This window comes from Camellia sinensis, chromosome 7 (assembly GCF_055761805.1).
Source record: "Camellia sinensis isolate YWXY chromosome 7, ASM5576180v1, whole genome shotgun sequence".
NCBI classification, from domain to species: Eukaryota; Viridiplantae; Streptophyta; class Magnoliopsida; order Ericales; family Theaceae; genus Camellia; species Camellia sinensis.
In genome coordinates this window covers 11,351,458-11,372,875 of record NC_138967.1, presented here as the reverse complement: position 1 = coordinate 11,372,875, position 21,418 = coordinate 11,351,458, and the positions used below count along the sequence as shown (strand labels likewise).

The 21,418-nt window shown below is 37.6% G+C and overlaps 1 protein-coding gene across 1 annotated transcript; it reads left to right on the top strand.

Moving 5' to 3' along the window:
* Positions 1-18,842: 18,842 nt before the first annotated feature.
* On the top strand, positions 18,843-20,645 carry LOC145795604 (uncharacterized). The gene is made up of 4 exons (XM_082880435.1): positions 18,843-19,368; positions 19,626-19,837; positions 20,263-20,337; positions 20,427-20,645. The coding sequence occupies exons 1-4, from the start codon at positions 18,843-18,845 to the stop codon at positions 20,643-20,645; spliced, it is 1,032 nt and encodes a 343-aa protein (XP_082736561.1).
* Positions 20,646-21,418: the final 773 nt, after the last annotated feature.

Here is a 21,418-nt window from a genome sequence, read left to right as displayed (position 1 = left end):
AGCGGCCCAGACCTTTGTTATCCCGGTTCTTACTATGGTTATATCTAACAGGTTATTTGCTCGGTTGATTTGGTTTTCTGGATCAAACGAAGACCTGGAGCTCGGTCCGCCCCAGTTCTTCGAAGTTCATCAGCGAAAATGAAGAACACCATGAACAGTGGGAGGTTTGGGACGATTTCTATGGCCTACGTCCTAAGAACTATGTTTTAGTACCCTAATGCGTGAAATATTTAAGAAGATAGCAACAAAAAAGGAGTTGAAGGACTTACCAGCGAAGGGCAGGGACTAATCCTTCGAGAACGAAGAATGACAGACAAGGCTTGGAGAAAGGTGCTTGAGCTCTGAAGCGTCGGATTGGAGAGAGGCAGTAGGAGCGAAATGAGAAAGAGGGGGCTTGTATGTATAGACGGAGAAACCGCCAAGAATTCAAATTCTGGCGGACGGCTGGTTTGGCTGCTCAAGGTCCAATGGAAGCCTGCCACATGTCCCCATTTATGACGACATCAGAACTGAAAGGACAGGTTGAAGAGTCGATGAGACAACCGGATAATTTTTGAAGAAGAGGACGTCTACCGAGGAGTATAACCGAGCAAGCTTGCAGACAGGAATGTCAACTAGCCCGGTCGATATTTTGCATTATAAGGACCGATGAAGTGTTATCCCGGTCGAAATAAGTAATCCCAGTTACGCTTTTGCGGACGGAATTAAGGGGCAATTGAGAGGGAGATTTATGATTTGAGATTGGGCCGAGACGTCAGCCGGACAAATTTGGGCCGAGGTATTGGGCTCCAAGATCAGGCCGTGATATTGCTCGGTAATGGCAAAGCCCACATGGAACCGTGCTATATGATCTCGGTTCTGCGAAGGACGGACAGGTGGAGGAACAGCCCAGATGAGGCTTCCCGGCTCACGCGTTGCAAGGCTGTAATGCACGCACCTTAACCCGGTAGGAAAGCCGGCGCTTGGAGCTTGGCCGAGAAGGTTGTTGGCTGTCCGGCACAACCAATCTCCAGCTCAGCTTCGCCGGAATACAGTTGAGCACGGCTGGAATTAGGCCTGGTAGTAGGAAACTATATCAATTGCATTTCGGCATGTTCAGTATGGCCGTTGATAGCCGAGATAATGTTGCCCGGCTGCCGTGCTCCCAGCAGAGTGGGCTGGCAATTGGGTTAGGTGATGTATAGCAAGATTTGTGCTGACAGATGGGATAACAGAGCCACGTGTCGAGAGACCAGTGGGAGTAGATTTGGGGCGCAGAAGGGTATATAGGCATGTTTGCGCCCCCCATACGGGACAAGAACGTTTTTGTAAGGAAATTCTTACACTCTTAACACTCTTCTCTCTCTCTTTATCCTAAGGTGTGCGCTAACTTGATCGTCGGAGGGTTTTTCCGGCCACACACCGCCGGGTAGCTCACCGTTATTTGCTCGCAGGTGATCGGACTCAGAAACGGAGCTCGGAAGAAAGGAGTACGGGCTTGCCGGAATATTTGCTCCCCGTACACTTACTTTTGCAACAAAAACATAACAATAATGTTAAACTTGTTATATTTCTGTATCATATTATAATTACCATCTTACTTGACGCTTTTGTTAGATCGCTCATTGCGTGCCATTCAGTTACCTTCTTGTTGACACAATATTGACATAACCACTCATGCATATCTCCAATGTTGTACTAACAACTAGATGGACACATTAGATTGTCACTGTTGCATTACTCGAAACAAAAACAAAAACTTATTTTGTGCACATAAATGTTTTGCGAATATATAAAACGAAAATAAAAAAAACATATTTGTGAGTTATTAGAAAGTAGTGGTCAGTGGTGGAGACCAACCAGAGGTAGAAGCCGATGGTTGTAGTGGCCGTTGGCATGGGTTGCTGGAGGTGGACAGATGGTGGGCAGTGGGTTACCAGAGGTTTCCGAAGAGTTGGCATAGGTTGCCGACTTTGGATGGTGGGGAAGGAGGTTAGAATGAAAATTAACTCAACTATGTTGTGCATCACTTCAATCCCCATTTTGAAGGTGTGCATCTAGTTTCTCTCAAGGTTCACATTAAACCAGTATTTGGATCATGAGAAAAAAAAAAAAAAAAAACTCTGTTTGGTTTTGATTTCTAAAATTCACTTTTTTAAAAATTCTACTTTTTTGTTTTCATTAATTTTTTAAAATATTTTAAGTAATTTTTTTAATTTTTAAACACACCTAACATAAATACACTCAAAAAGTTTTATTTTTGTGAATTTTTTTTAAAAAAATTTACTAAATACCAAAAATACAAAAAAAAGAAGGAAAATTCAATACATTTTTTGTATTTTTGTGTATTTATTAATTTTTTAAAATAATTTTTTACAAATATTTTACTTTTTAGATACATCTAAATAAGGTGCATTTAAAAAAGTAAAAAAAGTGCTTAAAATTTTAAAAATATTCAATAAAAACAAAAAAACTCAATTTTTAAAAAATTAAATTGAGAAAATTAAAATCAAACGCACTAATGTATTTTTTTACTATCATATTTGGATGGATAAGAAAACAAAACATGTGAGAGAGATACAATTTTTTTTTTCTTCCTTTGTATTTGTTGAGGCAATCTTGATATTATAAATATCTTATAACCAACAATTTATTTATCATTAAATCTTACCACTTTTTGTGAGAAATAAAATCGATAAAATAAGAGCTCACTCTTCTCACAATTCCTCACCTAATTTATAAACCAAATATTTTTTTTTATCATCATTTCTTTACAAATCAGTCAATCCAAATAGAGGATAAGAGTTAAACTACAAGATAGATCTACCATCAAATAAATATTTCTCAACTCAACTCAACTCCCCGTTTAAAAAGTGACCATTATAATGACTTTTTTACAATAAACCCAACTTGGCAAACCAATTCGATTCATTTTTTTGTTTCTTTTCTCTTGATTCTCAATTAAATCATGTCATTATTATCAGTACATTTCATGAGTCTTCATTTATTTCTTTTACCACCCAAATCAAATCACTCCTTACAAATGCATACCATTAAAATTCCTAGCGAGAAATTATCAGGTGGGTCGACACCATCATGGCCATATGTCTATCCAATTACACGAGTGTCCAAGTGTTTACTTTGTTCCAAATTTTTTTCCTAAAAAATGGTGACATGCCCTCCTATTGTTGGGTCTACACATGATCACACACTTTTTTGGAAACATCAGATAACTTCTCCTAAATTGGATTTTTTTTTTTTTTTTTTCCTTTAAAAAAAATAAAATAACCAAGGCATGAGAAAAATGGGCCTGTGAAAATACGTGCTACGATGGACGCACCTGATTTTTTCAGCAAGATATCCTCCCTTCTTTTCTTGCTATAGCCACCCAGATTAGAAGCAATATCAGAGCGTACATAAACCCAACAAAATGTCACAGTTTCCATATTTCAGATATTGAGAAAGAACAACAGAGACATCCAACATAAACGGGCCAGCAAAAATCATGGGTACGATGGACGCACCTGATTTTTCTCTGTAGACATCCTCCTCCCTTTTCTCGCTATAACGACCCAGGTTAAGAGCAATAACACCAGTGCCAGCTAGGCAAGTTAAGAAAACATGAGCCTACATAAACCCAACAAAAAATGTCAGTTCCCACATTTCAGATATTCAGAAAGAACAGAGAGATCAACAGAAACAGGCCCACAAAAATCACGGGTACCATGGACGCACCTGATTTTCTTCAGTAGATATCCTCCATTTTCTTGTGAGAGCCACCCAGATTAGGAGCAATAACAAGTGTCAGCTAGGCAATTAAGTAAAACAAGAGAGGCTACATAAACTCAACAAAATATCATAGTTTCGATATTTCAGATATTGATAAAGAAGCTTTTCATGTTAAGTTTTTCCTCTATCTATCAAAAGTGTATGCTGATACATGTATTTGTCGACGTAACTGAGCATCACAAAATTTGGAACAATTTCTGGGTGAGGATTGCGATTTTGTTACATCAGCGCGCAGGAGATGAAAAGAAAATGACTACAAAATATACAAAGAATCCGGCAAGAAGAATTCCAGCGTAGACGAAATTTTGGGAAGACTGTGTTAGAAATGGTTATAAAATTCTGGATAAAATTAGATTTGTTTTTTAAGTTTGGTCTATTTTTTAGGTGGGTCCCGTGCATCGATTTTCACGGGTCAAAGTGGTAACGCGTTCTATGCCGCGTTGTGATTCACGTGGTATATTTGGTTGTTCAAAACCATTACCGAGTGAATGGGAAATTGAAGCCAAAGTGTGCTCCATGGAAATAGAGTTTTGGTGGAAATTCCTTAAGGTTGTAAAATGGCTTCTACCACATTGATTTGGTGGGAGGTTTTGAATGGGTTTATAAGGCTTGGGTTTGGTACTTAGGGTGTGCCCCAAGGGGTACCCAAATGTTTTAGAGGGAGAGGTTATGGGCAAAATGGGCTAGACCCATTGGGCCCAAAAATCACCACATGCGCTGCCGTTCGGGCGGGCTGGGCTTGGGTGTGAGGTTTGGTTGGGCTTGTTTGGCCCAACACTAATCTTTTTGGGCCAAAAACATTTGAATTTAATTTTATTTTTTGGTAAAATAAAATACAGGGCCCTTCCTGAAATAAACCAGTCTGGTATTATTGCACACCCAAACAGGGCCCTTCCCGTTTTGTTATCTGTTTGAAATATAACCCAACAGATTTAAATCTGTTTGAATTCAAAACCAACAGGTTTCATACCTGTTCAATTCAAAACCAATAGCCACCTTTACATCTATAAATAGACTAGCCTCCCATTTGGATTTAACTCCAATTTTCGTACTCCATCCTCTGCTATAAATCTCTGTATTTTGCTGCATTTATTTTCTGAAAGAAAGAGTGTAAACACTTAGTGTGTTCGTAAGGTAAACAATTTGTAGTACTGCTATTGTTTGTAGTAGATCATTTCATCTTGGGAGATAGACGTCCAATTTCTGAAAGCACCGTGGAGAGGACGAATCTGTCTTAAGGACACAGTGTCAAACACTGGACTTGATCAGATTATAATTCGAAGAAATTAAATCAAGTAAGTTATTTAATTTATTTCCAGTCTTTTATTATTTATTTAAATCAGATTTTATTTTGTTAACAAAATAAAATCTGTTTTTATTTATTTTTATTTTTTATTTCGAGTTTGATTTTTGTAATCAAACAAATTCTCTCATTTCCTTTATTTCTTTATATTCTGATTGTTGTTTAGTACACAACAGAATTTAATTAATTAAAATACAGTGAAGATTGTCCTACAGAAATATTGTTTATACTATTTGACAGATAGTAGTAATATACTGTCTCTTTTATTTGACAACTAGTAGTAATATACTGGTGTCATTAACAATTGCAGAATATTAATTTGTATTACAGAAAATTATTGTGATATTTTATTTTTCTAGTTTTAGTAATAAGGAAAATAAAATTATTTTGTGTTATAAATTTATTTTCTGGTTTTAGTAACTAGAAAATTAATTTGTGTTTTAATTTTTCTTGATTTTTGTAATAAGAGATTATGGCTACTGCAACTGAAACTGCATCTGGTAGTGGTACTCCTATTGTTACACCAATACCGATCCAGAACCATGTTCATGTACCAATCAATCATGAAGAAAAATCGAAAAAATTTAACGGTACCGAGTTTAAGAGATGGCAGCAGAAGATGCTGTTCTACCTTACAACTCTTAATTTGGCCTGGTTTCTCCATGAAGAGGCTCCAGCACTTAAAGAGGGTGAAAGTGATCGGCAAATTGTTGCCGCTGTAGATGCTTGGAAACATTCAGATTTCCTATGCAGAAACTACATCCTCAATGGCCTTGACAACATGCTGTATAATGTATACAGTCCTTTGAAGTCAGTAAAAGACAGAGGATGCCGGCACGAAGAAATTTGTCGTCGGTAAATTTCTGGACTTTGTTATGGTAGACTCCCAAACGGTAATTTCTCAAGTTCAAAGTTTTCAAATAATTTTGCATAATATTTATTCAGAAGGTATGTCTCTTAGCGAGTCATTCCAAGTCGCTGCTTTAGTGGAAAAGTTACCACCGGCTTGGAAATATTTCAAAAATTATTTAAAACATAAACGCAAAGAGATGACCATGGATGAGTTGATTGTAAGATTAAGAATTGAGAAAGATAACCGAAAGGCTAAAAAGAGGAATGGGAAAAATCTCATTGAGTCCAAGGCTAATGTGGTTGAACAAGTTCATAAACCACATAACAAAAAGAGAAAGTTTACTAGAGATGGTCCTAAACAAGGCGACAACTATAGTAACGAAGAAGTTCAAAGGAAAATACTATAACTGTGGCAAGACTGGGCATCGAGCTTCCGACTACCGCCGCCCTAAGAAGGATCATGGAAGTACAAGTAAGAAGACCACCAATCAAGCCAATGTAACAGAATTGGATTACATCTCTGACGGAGTGAATGACATCAACCTCTCTGCTGTGGTGTCTGAGGCTAACTTGGTTGGAAATCCCAAAGAGTGGTGGGTTGACACTGGAGCAACTCACCACATTTGTGCGGACAAGAAGATGTTCATTATCTACAATGAGGCTGCAAATGGTGAACAACTTTTCATGAAAAATTCTTCTACTTCTACTGTGGCTGGACAAGGAAAAGTTATCTTGAAGATGACATCAGGGAAAGAACTGACCCTCAATAACGTACTGCATATACCTGACATCCGGAAGAATTTAGTTTCTGGTTCTTTGTTAAGTAAAAATGGTTTTAGGCTTGTCTTTGAGTCTGATAAATTTGTATTAACAAAGAGTGGTATGTATGTTGGTAAGGGATACATGAGTGATGGTCTCTTTAAGTTGAATGTAATGACAGTTGTACCGAAAGTTGCTATGAATAAGAATAACACATCTTTTGTTTATATTCTTGAGTCAAATTTATGGCATGGTAGATTAGGGCATGTGAATTTTGATGCTTTGCGTAGATTAATTGGTTTAGATTATATACCAAAGTTTGAAATTAATCCTAATCATAAATGTGAAATTTGTGTAGAAGCGAAACTAACTAAGGCTTCATTTAAATCGGTTGAAAGAAAAACCGAACCTCTAGAATTAATTCATACTGATGTATGTGATCTAAGATTTATTTAATCTAGAGGAGGCAAAAAGTATTTCATAACATTTATTGATGATTGCACAAGATATTGTTATGTTTATTTACTTAGAAGTAAAGATGAAGCCTTAGAAATGTTTAAACTCTACAAAACAGAAGTTGAAAATCAACTTGATAAAACCATTAAAATGGTTAGAAGTGATAGGGGTGGTGAATATGATGCACCATTAAATGAATTTTGTGCACAACATGGCATTATTCACCAAACTACAGCACCTTATTCTCCACAGCAAAATGGAATTGCTAAAAGGAAGAATAAAACCCTAAAAGAAATGATGAATGCCATGTTACTAAGTTCAGGCTTACCACAGAACTTGTGGGAGGAAGCAATATTGTCTGCTAATTATGTTCTTAATAGAATACCCCACAAGAAAATCAAAAGCATTCCTTATAAATTGTGAAAAGGTCCACCACCTTCCTACAAATACTTAAATGTGTGGGGGTGTTTGGCGAAAGTTGAAGTTCCTGTTCCTAAAAAGACTAAGATTGGACCAAAAACAGTAGACTGTGTGTTTATTGGTTATGCTCAGAATAGTAGTGCATATCGGTTTCTGACTTATAAATCAGAAATACCTGATATAAATGTGAACACTATTATAGAGTCAAGGAATGCTGTGTTTTTTGAATATGTCTTTCCTTACAAGAAAGGACAGGAATTAAGTTTACAGAAAAGAACTTATGATTGTACACAAAGTCAAGAGACTAATGACAATCAAACACAAGAGACTAGTAATAGTCTCGACCAACAGGATTTAACTGATGATGAACCAAGACGAAGTAAGAGAGCAAGAACATCAAAATCCTTTGGTCCAGATTTTCTGACATACCTGTTAGAAAATGAACCTCAAAGCTTTAAGGCAACAATGACAGGTCCTGAAGTACCTTTGTGGAAAGAGGCTGTTAATAATGAAATTGAATCCATTATGCAAAATCATACTTGAGAATTGGTGGATCTTCCACCAGGTTCTAAACCTCTTGGATATAAATGGATATTTAAGAGAAAAATGAAAGCAGATGGTTCAATTGACAAGTATAAAGCAAGACTTGTAGTTAAAAGTTACAGACAAAAGGAAGGTCTGGACTATTTTGACACATATTCCCCTGTGACAAGAATAATATCCATTCGCATGCTTATTTCTATAGCAACGTTGTTTAATTTAGAAATACATCAAATGGATGTTAAGACAGCTTTCTTAAACGGTGATCTAAATGAAGAGATCTATATGGAGCAACCCGAAGGGTTTGTAGTATCAGGGCAAGAAAAGAAAGTTTGTCGACTTTTAAAATCCCTTTATGGATTAAAACAAGCACCTAAACAATGGCATGAAAAATTTGATCATGCAATGCTTACTAATGTATTTAAGATAAATGAATGTGATAAATGCGTCTATGTTAAAAACACTGACCAAGGATATGTCATAGTTTGTCTTTATGTGGATGACATGCTTATCATTGGAAGCAGTCAAAACATGATCAAATCAGCTAAGCAAATGCTTAACAAAAGATTTGATATGAAAGATATGGGGGTCGCAGATGTTATATTAGGAATGAAAATTACTAAAACATCTAACGGATATGCATTATCTCAATCACATTATATTGAGAAAATTCTTGGTAAATTTATCAAGGATGATATGAATTTAGCTAGAACACCTGTAGACGTCAACCTTTATTTATCAAAAAATAAAGGTGATGCAGTGTCTCAGTTAAAATACTCCAAAATCATTGGAAGCCTAATGTACCTAATGAATTGTACTCGTCCTGATATAGCTTATGCTATCAGTAAATTGAGTAGGTACACTAGTAACCTTGGAGAAGACCATTGGAAAGCAATCATTCGGGTTCTTAGATATCTAAGATTCACCCGTGATCATGGTTTGAACTTTACTCGATATCCAGCAGTACTCGAAGGTTATTGTGATGCAAATTGGATATCAGATACTAAAGATTCAAAATCCACAAGTGGATATGTCTTTACTCTAGGAGGCGCTGCTGTTCCTTAGAAATCCACGAAACAAACATGCATCGCACGATCCACAATGGAATCCGAGTTCATTGCGTTGGACAAAGCAGGAGAAGAAGCAGAATGGCTTCATCACTTCTTAGAAGACATTCCAATGTGGCCAAAACTTGTGCCAGCTATTTGCATTCATTGTGATAGTCAATCTGCAATAGGCAAGGCACAGAATCATATGTATAATGGTAAGTCACGACATATTCGTCGTCGACATAATACCGTAAGGCAATTGTTGTCAAACGGAATAATCTCAATAGATTATATAAAATCTAAAGAGAATATTGCGGATCCGTTAACAAAAGGTTTGACAAAAGAGCTAGTGTATAGTTCATCGAAGGGGATGGGATTAAAGCCTATTACATAAGAGTCGTCATAATGGTAACCCTACTTATATGACTGGAGATCCCAAGAACTAAGTTCAAAGGGACAACCAAGTTATGTATGGCTCGCCAGAAATCACCAAAGGATTAAGTTCCTACCCATTCCTATGGTGAGAGTGATATCTGCAACATATGTTGTATGCAGGGGTATAAGGATAAGCTTTGCTTTTAATGATTACTTATATCTTGATTGAGGCATAAATCAAGACGAGTATAAGGAGATACTCACAATAAGAATCACCTATATGAGTGTTGAACTGGGGCCGGTTCTATGAGAATGAAGAGACAAAATTCTCTAGAAACACTTATGAAAACCAGGCGCGTTCAAGGCCAAAATGAACACAACAGTGAGAACCACGATGTGTTAGAAGATATTTTGTGTGAAATCTATTGTCTTGGCTTACACAAACGGCTGAACAATTCAAGGCATCGCGTCCATTGGTTAGCTAGTAAGTCCGATAGGTTATCATTAGGAAAGGTTCAAGGCCGAAAACTACCTATCCTGATGCAAGATATTTTCGACTTATACTCTTTCGATAAATCTGCATATTGTTGCATTTCTGTTGTCATCAAATTCCATTCATGTTGGGGATTGTTAAAAATGGTTATAAAATTCTGGATAAAACCAGAATTTTTTCCTAAGTTTGGTCTATTTTTTAGGTGAGCCCCGTGCGTCGATTTTCACAGGTCAAAGTGGTAACGCGTTCTATGCCGCGTTGTGATTCACGTGGTATATTTGGTTGCTCAAAACCATTACCGAGTGAATGGGAAATTGAAGCCAAAGTGTGCTCCATGAAAATGGAGTTTTGGTGGAAATTCCTTAAGGTTGTAAAATGGCTTGTCCCACATTGATTTGGTGGGAGGTTTTGAATGGGTTTATAAGGCTTGGGTTTGGTACTTGGGGTGTGCCCCAAGGGGTACCCAAGTGTTTTAGAGGGAGAGGTTATGGGCAAAATGGGCTAGACCCATTGGACCTAAAAATCACTACACACGCGTGCGTCCGTCCGGTCGGGCGGGCTGGGCTGGGCCGGGCCTGGGCTTGGGTGCGGGTGCGTGGTGTGAGGTTGGGTTGGGCTTGTTCGGCCTAATACTAATTTTTTTGGGCCAAAAATATTTGAATTTAATTTTATTTTTGGTAAAATAAAAGCCAGAATTCAAAATTAAACTAGTTTGGTTTTTACTGTACATCCAAACATGGCCCTTCCCGGAATTAAACTGGTCCGGATTTACTGTACACCCAAACAGGGCCCTTCCCATTTTTGTTATCTGTTTGAATTGTAATCCAACAGATTCAAATCTGTTTGAATTCAAAACCAACAGGTTTCATACCTATTCAATTCAAAACCTACAGCCACCATTACATCTATAAATAGGACATCCCTCATTTGGATTTTGTAACTCTAATTTTCGTCCTTCATAATTCTGCAAACATCCTCTTCATTTTGCTACATTATTTTCTTGTCAGAGAGAGTATAAACACTTAGTGTGTTCGTTAGACAAACAATTTGTAGTGCTGCTATTGTTTATAGTAGATCATTTCATCCTGGGAGATAGACGTCCAATTTCTGAAAGCACCGTGGAGAGGACGAATCTGTCTTAAGGACACAGTGTCAAACACTAGACTTGATCAGATTATAATTCGAAGAAATTAAATTAAGTAAGTTATTTAATTTATTTCCAGTCTTTTATTATTTATTTAAATCAGATTTTAATTTTGTTTTTGTAACAAAATAAATCTGTTTTTATTTATTTATTTTTATTTCGAGTTTGATTTTTGTAATTAAACAAATTCTCTCATTTCCTTTATTTCTTTTATATTTTGTTTGTTGTTAAGTACACAAATTGAATTAATTAATTACAGTGAAGATTATCCTACATGCGGTTAGTTTTAAATGCTCTGTTAAGCATGGATACCAATACAGATACATTGATATGGAAAATTCTAAAATAGTAAGAAACAGATACATTAAGGATATGGCAATATATGTGTATCTATCTATATATATCATATATGTATATATGTATCTATACAAATAAACAAAGTAATTTTTTTCGTAACATATTTAAGAAATAGTAGCCTTAGGAAAATTAATATCAAGCTCAAATATATTTTACAAAATTAGTGTATACCAACTATACCTGCCAGAGCTCAGCCAAACCTGAGAGGCACCACCTCCATTGTAATGATAATGGTAAACATAATCTCCCTCTCGTTTTTTCATCTCTTCCTCAGTTAGCTGAGAAATTCTTCCATACATTAGACTTTCGAGGTCAATATCCTTCTTCCTAGGGTCCACTCTGACCTGTGAAGGAAGTAGCCCCAGTACAGGAAAAGAAGTCACAATGATGCATTCATACCTAGTGTCTCCTTAAGGGTGGTGTGGTGCTATAAACTTTGTAAGTAGATTCCACGAAAAACATAGTGATTTCAGTTTCAGATAAAAGACAAAACAATATAGATACCTTATCAAAATTAACAATAAATATTGCACTTGGCACAGGTCTGTCCATCTCTTCTCCAGAATATCTCCCACTCTCCATGTTAAATATGTATGAATAAAGCCTATGAAAAACTGGCTCCACAGCCATTGCATCCACCTCAAAAGTAGGCACCTCTCTTCCAAAGTCAGTCTACAAATGCAAATAAATGAGAACTTTATTGTGAGACAATCTATACTTGTAAATGTCGTACAATCTTCACTGTATTTAAAAAGATTAAATTCTGTTGTGTACTAAACAATAATAAGAATATAAAGAAATAAAGGAAATGAGAGAATTTATTTGATTACAAAAATCAAACTAGAAAAAGAATTAAATAAATAAAAATAGATTTTATTTTGTTACAAAAATAAAATTAAAATATGATTTAAATAGATAATAAAAACAGAAAATAAATAAATAACTTACTTGATTAATATCTTGAATATTATTCTGATCAAGTCCAGTGTTTGACACTGTGTTCTTAAGACAAATTCGTCCTCTCTACAGTGCTTTCAGAATGTGAACGTCTATCTCCCAGGATGAAATGATCAACTACAAACAATAGCAGCACTACAAATTGTTTGCCTAACGAACACACTAAGTGTTTACACTCTTTCTTTCAGAAATTAAATGCAGCAAAATGCAGAGATTTATAGCAGAAGATGGAGTACGAAAATTAGAGTTGAAATCCAAATGGGGGGCTAGCCTATTTATAAGCAAAATTGTGGCCGTTAGTTTTGAATTAAACAGGTGCAAAACCTGTTCAATTTAAACAGATAGGCACTGTTTGGACAGGTTGAAAAATGTTCGGCTTTGAATTTAAACAGATTTAAATCTGTTGGGTTCAAAAAACAGAAAAAGGACCTGTTTGGGTGTATAGAAAAAATCGGACCAGTTTATTTCCTGTTTAATTTGAATTCTGGATTTTATTTTACCAAAAAATAAAATAAAATTCAAATATTTTTGGCCTAAAAAAATAGGTATTGGGCCGGACAAGCCTAACCCAACCTCACACCATAGCCGGACGGCGGCGGCGCGCGTGTGGTGATTTTGAGTCCAATGGGTCTAGCCCATTTTGCCCATAACCTCCCTCTCTAAAACACTTGGGTACCCTTTGGGGCACATCCCAAGTTCCAATCCCATGCCTTATAAACCCATTCAAAACTTCTCACCAAATCAATGTGAGACAAGCCTTATTCAAACCTTTAAGGATTTTCCATCAAAACTCCATTTCCATGGAGCATACTTTGGCTTCAATTTCCCATTCACTCGGTAATAGTTTTGAGCAACCAAATATACCACGTGAATCATAACGTGGCATAGAACGCGTTACCATTTTGACCCGCAAAAATCGATGCTCGGGGCCCACCTAAAAAATAGGCCAAACATAGGAAAAAATTCTGGTTTTATCCAGAATTTTCCAACCATTTCCAACAGTAAATGGCCAAAAACAAACAAGACTTGTAGTTGTGGTTGAGATAAACAATCACAATCACCTCTCTAGAAGTCCCAGCAGGAACCATTGTTGCCTTCAGTGCCTTCTCAAGTTCTATCAATTCTGGCTGCCCAGCCTGTTCTGAGAATATATATGATTAAAATGTGAAGTAAAGTATCAGCTTCATCTTTTTAACCCCTTTCAGCAATATCAACCTTACATCATACTGAAAAGACGAAATATGGTTCACTAAGTTCATGCAAAAACACATATGGCACAATATAATTTTAGGTGAAATAGTAAAGATCATGCAAAAGCCCAAGGTGGAAGTTTGAAGTTTCAAACTATATCTAGCATGGGAATGAAATTCTTACGAACCATAATCTAGAAGAATCTTACAGGAAAGACATTATACACTATGTGATGCTCGATATCAAGGGGCTCGCCAGTCTCTAGGCATGAGGGCCTATGAGATGAGAAGCTGACTCTCAGAAACTCTTCCAATTTGTGTGAATCAATTGAGTACCTATAGCCACCATCACCAGTGAGACCAACAAGGACTACATTTACTTCAAGCGAGACCTGAAATGGAACCTGCAAGAGACAAATGTGCATGATCAGGCATTTGAAGCAAACTCACCAAATGATTAACCTCATACATTCAAGAATGAAATAAAAAAATTCCAAAATCTTATAAGCAGATTAAAAGAAACTTTTGTTATCATGTTAGGTTTTGGGTGACTTAAGCATTAAGGAATTTTTTTTTTTTTTGGATGGATGAGTCTGAGTTTTATACATTTGTGACATAGCTGCCCACAAGATGATTACATCAAATATTGTCCGTTCTTCAAACCATATACCCTTATCTTCCTTAATTCTGTTTCTAAGCAGAATCTCAAGTACATGCTGCTCTAGATTAGTTCCATGTGAGCTAACACTCACAACTTTCACCAGATAGTCCAATAGACTCAGACTATTAAAAAAAAAATAGCAATGAAGGCCTAATAATATGCTAAAGATTCACTACTCTCAATCACAAAGCAGAGAACTCAAATGAACATATCTTTTTATCATGATTTTAGATGAAAAATTAGAACAAATCAAAAGCAGAGTAAATAACCAGTCGGACCCTAATCAAAACATAGACAAGTCAAGCACATTTATACAACATGAGTGCAAGCTCAAGCACAGAGATATCTATTTTTGGGCTTCAATATACGTCACATGTCTTTTATGCTTCATTCCCCGTAGTCCTAGCCATGGTTCTTAGAATCTTGCAATTCATGCATGATTCAATGCAGCATATCAATTTATTTAATTACATTAAACTTTGAACGTTGATTTGAAAACCTTGTATTGAGAAAAGAATATTGGAAAACGAGTTTTCATGAAATGGTTTTGGGGTAAATACGGTGGTAAGTCTTGATAGGTGGTGTAGATGGAATTAATTAAGTTGGCTTGAGTGTCCTTGGTGAAAGACCAGAAAGTCGCACGGATAGGTGTCGAGCCTGCCGGTCAATACCGGTAAAAATGACAATTGGTAGTACTTATATAGTCTACTTACAGACACCGACCTAGGGATTACTAGAATTGTATTTACCGCCCCTTGAGTTAAATTGGTTAATTTTGAACAGTTGGAGTTGCATGACATTATTGAGCATCATGATTTTCAAAAGATGAAGATGTGTCTTAGTTTTAAAAGAACATAGCATGGCATGTGCATTCATCTCTTGAGACTTGTATAAAATGTATATACTTTGTTTAGGATTTCCTACTGGGCTTTATGCTTGCCCTACCGGATTTTTGTGCAGGAAAAGACGTGGTGAATCCGCCTAATTGAGGGCGTGGAAATGTGTGTGTTGAGAGCACAAAAGTTCTCATTTGCTGTGATCTTATTTGTAAGCCAAGGGCTATGTATCTGTGGGTTTGAATAACCATTTTGTGTAACCGGGCTTAAAAGCCTTGAAAGATTGTTAACCCCTTGGGGGTGCTTATTTGGCTATTTACTTCTTGTTGAATCAATGTAATATCGCATGAGGAATTATTATTATTATGTAATGCAAGTATGGGAAGTTATATTTGATTTTCTTTTAAGAGAACCATGATTGTTGCATTATCACTTGGGCTAGAATTTGGGGCGTTACATGTACTACTAGAGATGATTCATCCCTATACGTTGAATGCGACAATCCTCTTGATCAATGTTTCAAACTTGTAGTTGCGAATCATTGGGCAGTTCAAACCAGATTATAATTAATGGCCGATGTTAAACCTTATTTATGTGACTAGGGATGGATTCTTTGCCCTAGGATTTCCCAAAAATCAATTTCACAAACCCTAATTTTCGTTGTTAATTTAATTTCTCTTTTTCGTTTTAATTCTAGTTTTAATATAATTCTCATCAATCTTTTTATCAAAATTAATTTAGTAATCTTGCAAGTTAAATTAGTTTTGTTTTACATTAGTCTTTGTGGTTTGATAGTTGGACTTGCAATTATTTTAAGGAATTAGGTATAGTTTAGTGTTTATTTTTGGTGTGTTAAGCGACGCATCAAATTTTGGCACTGTTACCGAAGACTTTTGTCAAAATTAATTAATTGAAAGTTAAATTCTTATGTCAATTTTTAGTTTAGGATTTTACTCTTGTGTGTTGCAAATTGTACAAAAACTGTTGTGAGTGGAGTTAACATTATAGTGCGAAGCAGAGAACAACCGAGCTTGAAATAAAAAATAAAAGAAAAAACGCAGCACTAAAGTGCGAAAAGAAAAAGACACGAGCAAAGCACCAAAGTGTTAAAAGCGGGAGCACAAGCACAGGTTGGGCACAACGGTCTACATGTTGCGCATTCGCGAGGCGAATAAAGCGTTTTTGTTAATCGCTATAAGTATTTCTTTTCCTTTGGCATTCTGTTTCATTAGATACACAAGAGTCAAAACGTAGTGTGTGTGAGTAATGTATGCACGGGTGACTTTTTTGCCACCCTGAACTTTTGAATTTGGACCTTGAACTAGAAAGGACTCTTAGGAACCTTAGAGCCTTTTTTTGTGTTCTTAGGATTGAATATCCATATCTAGAGCCAATAGAAATGGCTGAACCTAATCCTTATTCCTAATGGGCCCAATTGGACCCTCAAGGATTATTTCACACCCAATGCATACACTTCACCATCATGCATTCAGTTACCGGGCACCATTGTTGCCCACTATGAGATTAATTCCAGCACCATTCAAATGCTTCCGTCATTCCCCGGACTTGTTCTTGATGACCCTTACAAATATCTAAATGAAATTCTAGAAATTTGCTCTATAGTGAAAATCCAGAATTTCACTGATGAGGCCCTTAGGTTGAGACTATTCCTTTTTTCACTCAAGGAAAAGGCCACGTTGGTTGAACTCCTTGGCTACTAATTTTATCATAACATGGGACCAATTACAACAAAATTTTTTGGAGAAGTACTTTTCCATTGGTAAGACCAACCAATTGAGGTGAGCCATCACAAATTTCACTCAAAATGATGGCGAGCAATTTCATGAGATTTCGGAGAGACTTCGAGACCTTCTCCAACATTGTCCTCACCACCAAGTGCCCTATTGGCAACTTGTTTAGACATTCTATTGACTTAAATAAGCTTTACTACCAAATGATGGATTCATCCTGTGGTGGGACATTTATGGCAAAGAGTGATGCTGAGGCATGGTAAGTTTTTGAAAACCTAAATGATAACTCTCTTCACCATGCCTTTGTAGCCCGGTAAGTTTGGTAACCTGTTACTGGAGCCCCGAAAAGATGGGGCGTTTATAAGGTTGGACGCAATGTTGAGGTAGCCCAATAAATAGAAGCGTTGTCCCGCAAAATCGATGAACTTTTAGCTTTAAGGCATGCCTCTACACAACAAGTACAACCTCAATTCAATGAGGCTTGTGCTATTTGTGTGAGCCCTACTCATGACTTGAGTGAGTGCCCTTTGGCACCACAATTTCCAGAGTTAGTCCAAGAGCATGTAAATGCGGTTTAAGGATTCTCTAGACCGGGTAACAATCCATACTCTAACACCTATAACCCAGGATAGAGAAACCACTCGAATCTTTCATGGAGATCCTTATCACAAGGCACTTCTTACCCTTCTCAACCACCAAGGCAGAATTTTAATAATTTTGCAAATCAATCTTCCTACTACCTAACACAACCTTACTGACAACCACTACCCCCACTTGCACCTCAAGGAAATTCAACCTTCGAGGCTTGGTTTTTGTAGGTTCTCTCAGACCTCTAGGGGCTAGCACTAGTAGTTCATTCCCACACTCACTTCATTGCTAAGCTTGAGGCCTAATTGGGTCAAATGGCTAATAATATCAATAGAAGAGTTGAGGGAAAATTACTGAGTGAGACTGTGGCCAACCTTAAGAGTCAATATAGGATGATGGGTCTTGTTGGAGTGGTAAACAACATGAATAGGTGTAGGCGATAATTATTTTGTGAAGTGAAATGGAGTGAGGACCTCTACTAGTTGTATTTGATGCAACTAAGGCTAAGAAGGATGACCACGGTGGTAAACCCGATAAGAGCAAGGGTGCAAAAGTAACACCAAAAGAGGGTGACTTGTCCCCTAGTACTTCAAGTGTGCCCAAGGCACCATACGTGCCCAAGGCACCTTTTTCCCAATGCCTTGACACATCGTTCCCTTTTGATAAGAGGGCGGTATCCATGGAGGCGATGATAGTGGTTTTTAAACAAGTTAAAATCAATGTCCCCCTATTGGAAGCGATTAAACAAGTACCGTCCTATGCTAAATTTTTGAAGGACCTGTGTATGCAAAAGCGTAAATCTGGGACATACGTGTCCTAAAAGGTCATACTCATGGGACAAGTAAGCTCCATTCTTCTGAGTGACACACCTCCAATGCTTAAAGACCCAGGTGCCCCAACCATTGCATGCATCATATGGGATCATTTTATTGAGAGGGCCATGCTAGATTTGGGGGCGAGTGTCAATTTACTACCGTACTTTGTGTACGAGAAAATTTGGGCTTGGCGAGTTAAAGCCCATAACTATCACACTACAATTAGCTGACTGGTCCCTCAAAGTGCCTCATGGCGTGATTGAGGATGTTCTTGTGAAGGTTGATAGGTTTTATTTTCCTGTTGACTTCTTGGTTTTAGATATGGAACCAGTAGCTAGCGCTAGGAAGCAAATCCCAATAATCTTAGGTCGACCTTTCTTGGCAATTATCAATGCATGTATAAATTGTCGTACTGGGGTCATGGATGTTTCATTTGGGAATATGCAAATGAAACTCAATATTTTTTAAGCATCCCAACAACCCCCTAAGGGGGAAGGGTGCTTGTTTGTTGATGTGATAGGTGAAATAATGGAGGAGGCTTTGCCCTCCATTCTCATAGATGACCCTCTGGAGGCATGTCTAGCTCATCTTGGGATAGAAAATTTTGATATTAAGGGGTCCATAGAAGAGGTGAATGCTTTGCTTGATGCTCATCTTACTCTAGATTTTCCACATTGGAGGGCACCACTCGAACCATTGCCTCTAATGTCTAGTGAGCCTGCCTTACCATTACTTCAGGCACCACCCAAGCTTGAGTTGAAGTCATTGCCGGCTACTCTCAAGTATTTTTTTTGGGGTCCTAAGGAGACACTCCCAATTATCATAATGTCTGACTTGAATGCATATCAGGAGAGTCAACTTTTAAGTGTCTTTAAGGAGCAAAAGAGTGCTATTGGGTGGGTAGTGGCTGATTTGAGGGGTATTGATCCCTTTGTTTGCATGCATTGCATCTATCTTGAGGAAGATGTTAAACCTTCTCATGAAATGCAAATGAGGTTGAACCCCAATGTGAAAGAGGTGGTTAAAAAAGAGGTTGTGAAGTTGCTAGATGCAGGTATTTTAACCCCATCTTTGATAGAAAGTGGGTAAGTTCTATATAGGTGGTACCCAAAAAGTCGGGTCTTACAGTTGTTGAAAATGAGAGAGGAGAGCTTGTCCTTACATTGAACCACCATCGGGCGGTGAGTGTGCATTATTACAGGAAGCTCAACTCCATGACAATGAAGGATCACTTTTCCTTACCATTCATTGATCAAATCTTAGAGAGGTTAGTGGATTAGAGCTATTTCTATTTTCTTGATGGCTATTGAGGTTACAGTCAAGTTCCTATGTACCCAGCTGATCAGGAAAAGACTATATTCACTTATCCTTTTGACATTTTTGCCTATAGAAGAATGCCATTTGGGCTATGTAATGCACCGGGGACCTTTCAAAGGTGCATGATGGCAATATTTTCTGAAATGGTGGAAAAGTTTTTAGAAGTCTTCATGGATGACTTCTCTGTTTTTGGCCCGTCTTTTGAGGTTTGTCTTCAAAACTTAGCCACAATGTTAGCACGATGCACGGAAACAAACTTAGTTTTGAGTTGAAAGAATAGTCATTTCATGGTTCAAGAGGGTATCGTGTTGGGTCACACCAGGTCCCCACGAGGTATAGAGGTTGACAAGGCTAAAGTCGACTTGATTTTTGGTTAGCCCTTACCTACATCGGTATGCCACATGCGCTTATTTCTAGGGCACGCAGGATTCTACTTCTGGTTTATTAAAGACTTTAGAAAGCTTTCATGACCCTTGTGCAACTTGCTTGGCAAGGATGTCCCATTTGTCTTTGATGAGCCATGTGTGGCGGCATTTGAGATTTTGAGGGCTACCTTTTGTACAACCCCAATTTTACAATCACCGAATTTGGCTCATCCATTTGCGATTATGTCATGCTTCCTATTATGCAGTTGGAGCAGTTTTGGGCCATTGTGTGGGCAAAATGCCACATGCGATTTACTACGCAAGTCAGACTCTTTCTGATGGTTAGTTAAATTACACCACCACTGAGCAAGAGTTATTGGCTATGGTTTTTGCACTGGACAAGTTCTAGTTATATCTTATTGGTTCTAAGGTCATTGTCTTCACTGGTCATGCCGTCTTGCGACATTTGTCGTCTAAAAAGGAGACCAAACTGAGACTCATTAAGTGGATACTCTTGCTACAAGTGTTTGATTCAGAGATTCAGGACAAGAAAAGTACCAAAAATGTTGTAGCTGACGACTTATCTCTAATTCTAGTTAATCACACTACTGACCTGCTAGTCTTACAGGACTTGTTCCCAGACAAGTAACGCGGTATCACAAATGAGAACTCCTTGGTTTGCACATATAGTCAACTAAGGTTAGGTTTTATTTTTGAGAGGATTCAGAGTTGTTTACATATTGTCTAGATCAATATTTTAGTGCGCACAAAATGGCCGCTAAGGTTTTACAAAGCGGGTTTTATTGGCTCACAATTTTTAAAAATGCCTACCAATTTTGTAGAACTTGTTTTTTGTAGCGATCTTGGTTTCAACCTTCTTTCATGTTTTGCCACTTTGACTGGGCAGGTTGGAGATTGAGCTGCCCAGTCAGCTCGCGGGGGTCGACGGGGGCAGTGCCCCTTGGCAGGTCCGAGGATAGCGCCTTGGCGGGGTCGAAGGGCAGCACCCCTGAAGCAAAAAATACAAAATGCATTCGAAGTTGCTTGTTCGCTCGAGCGGCCGTTTATGCGCTCGAGCGGAGAATGTTTGGTTGCAGAAGTTTGACTTGTTTGCAAAAGTATTGAGAATGTGTATTCGACGCTCGAGCAGGACTTTTCATGCTCGAGCGGACCATGTTATATCAGTTCGTGAATCTGATATTTCAGATCACTTTTGTATATCTCTCTCTCTAAAAACATTTCCTCTTCCTTCTCTCTATATTTCCCTATGCCAAATTGGATCAAAACCTTGATTTCTCAAGATCCATTAGAGTTCTGCCATAGGTTCTTCATCAAAGTTGGTTAACTTCTCGAGGGCTTCGTTGTGTGCGGTGAAGATCGAGTTTCAACACCGTTGATTTTGGGGGTTTCATCTCATTTCTT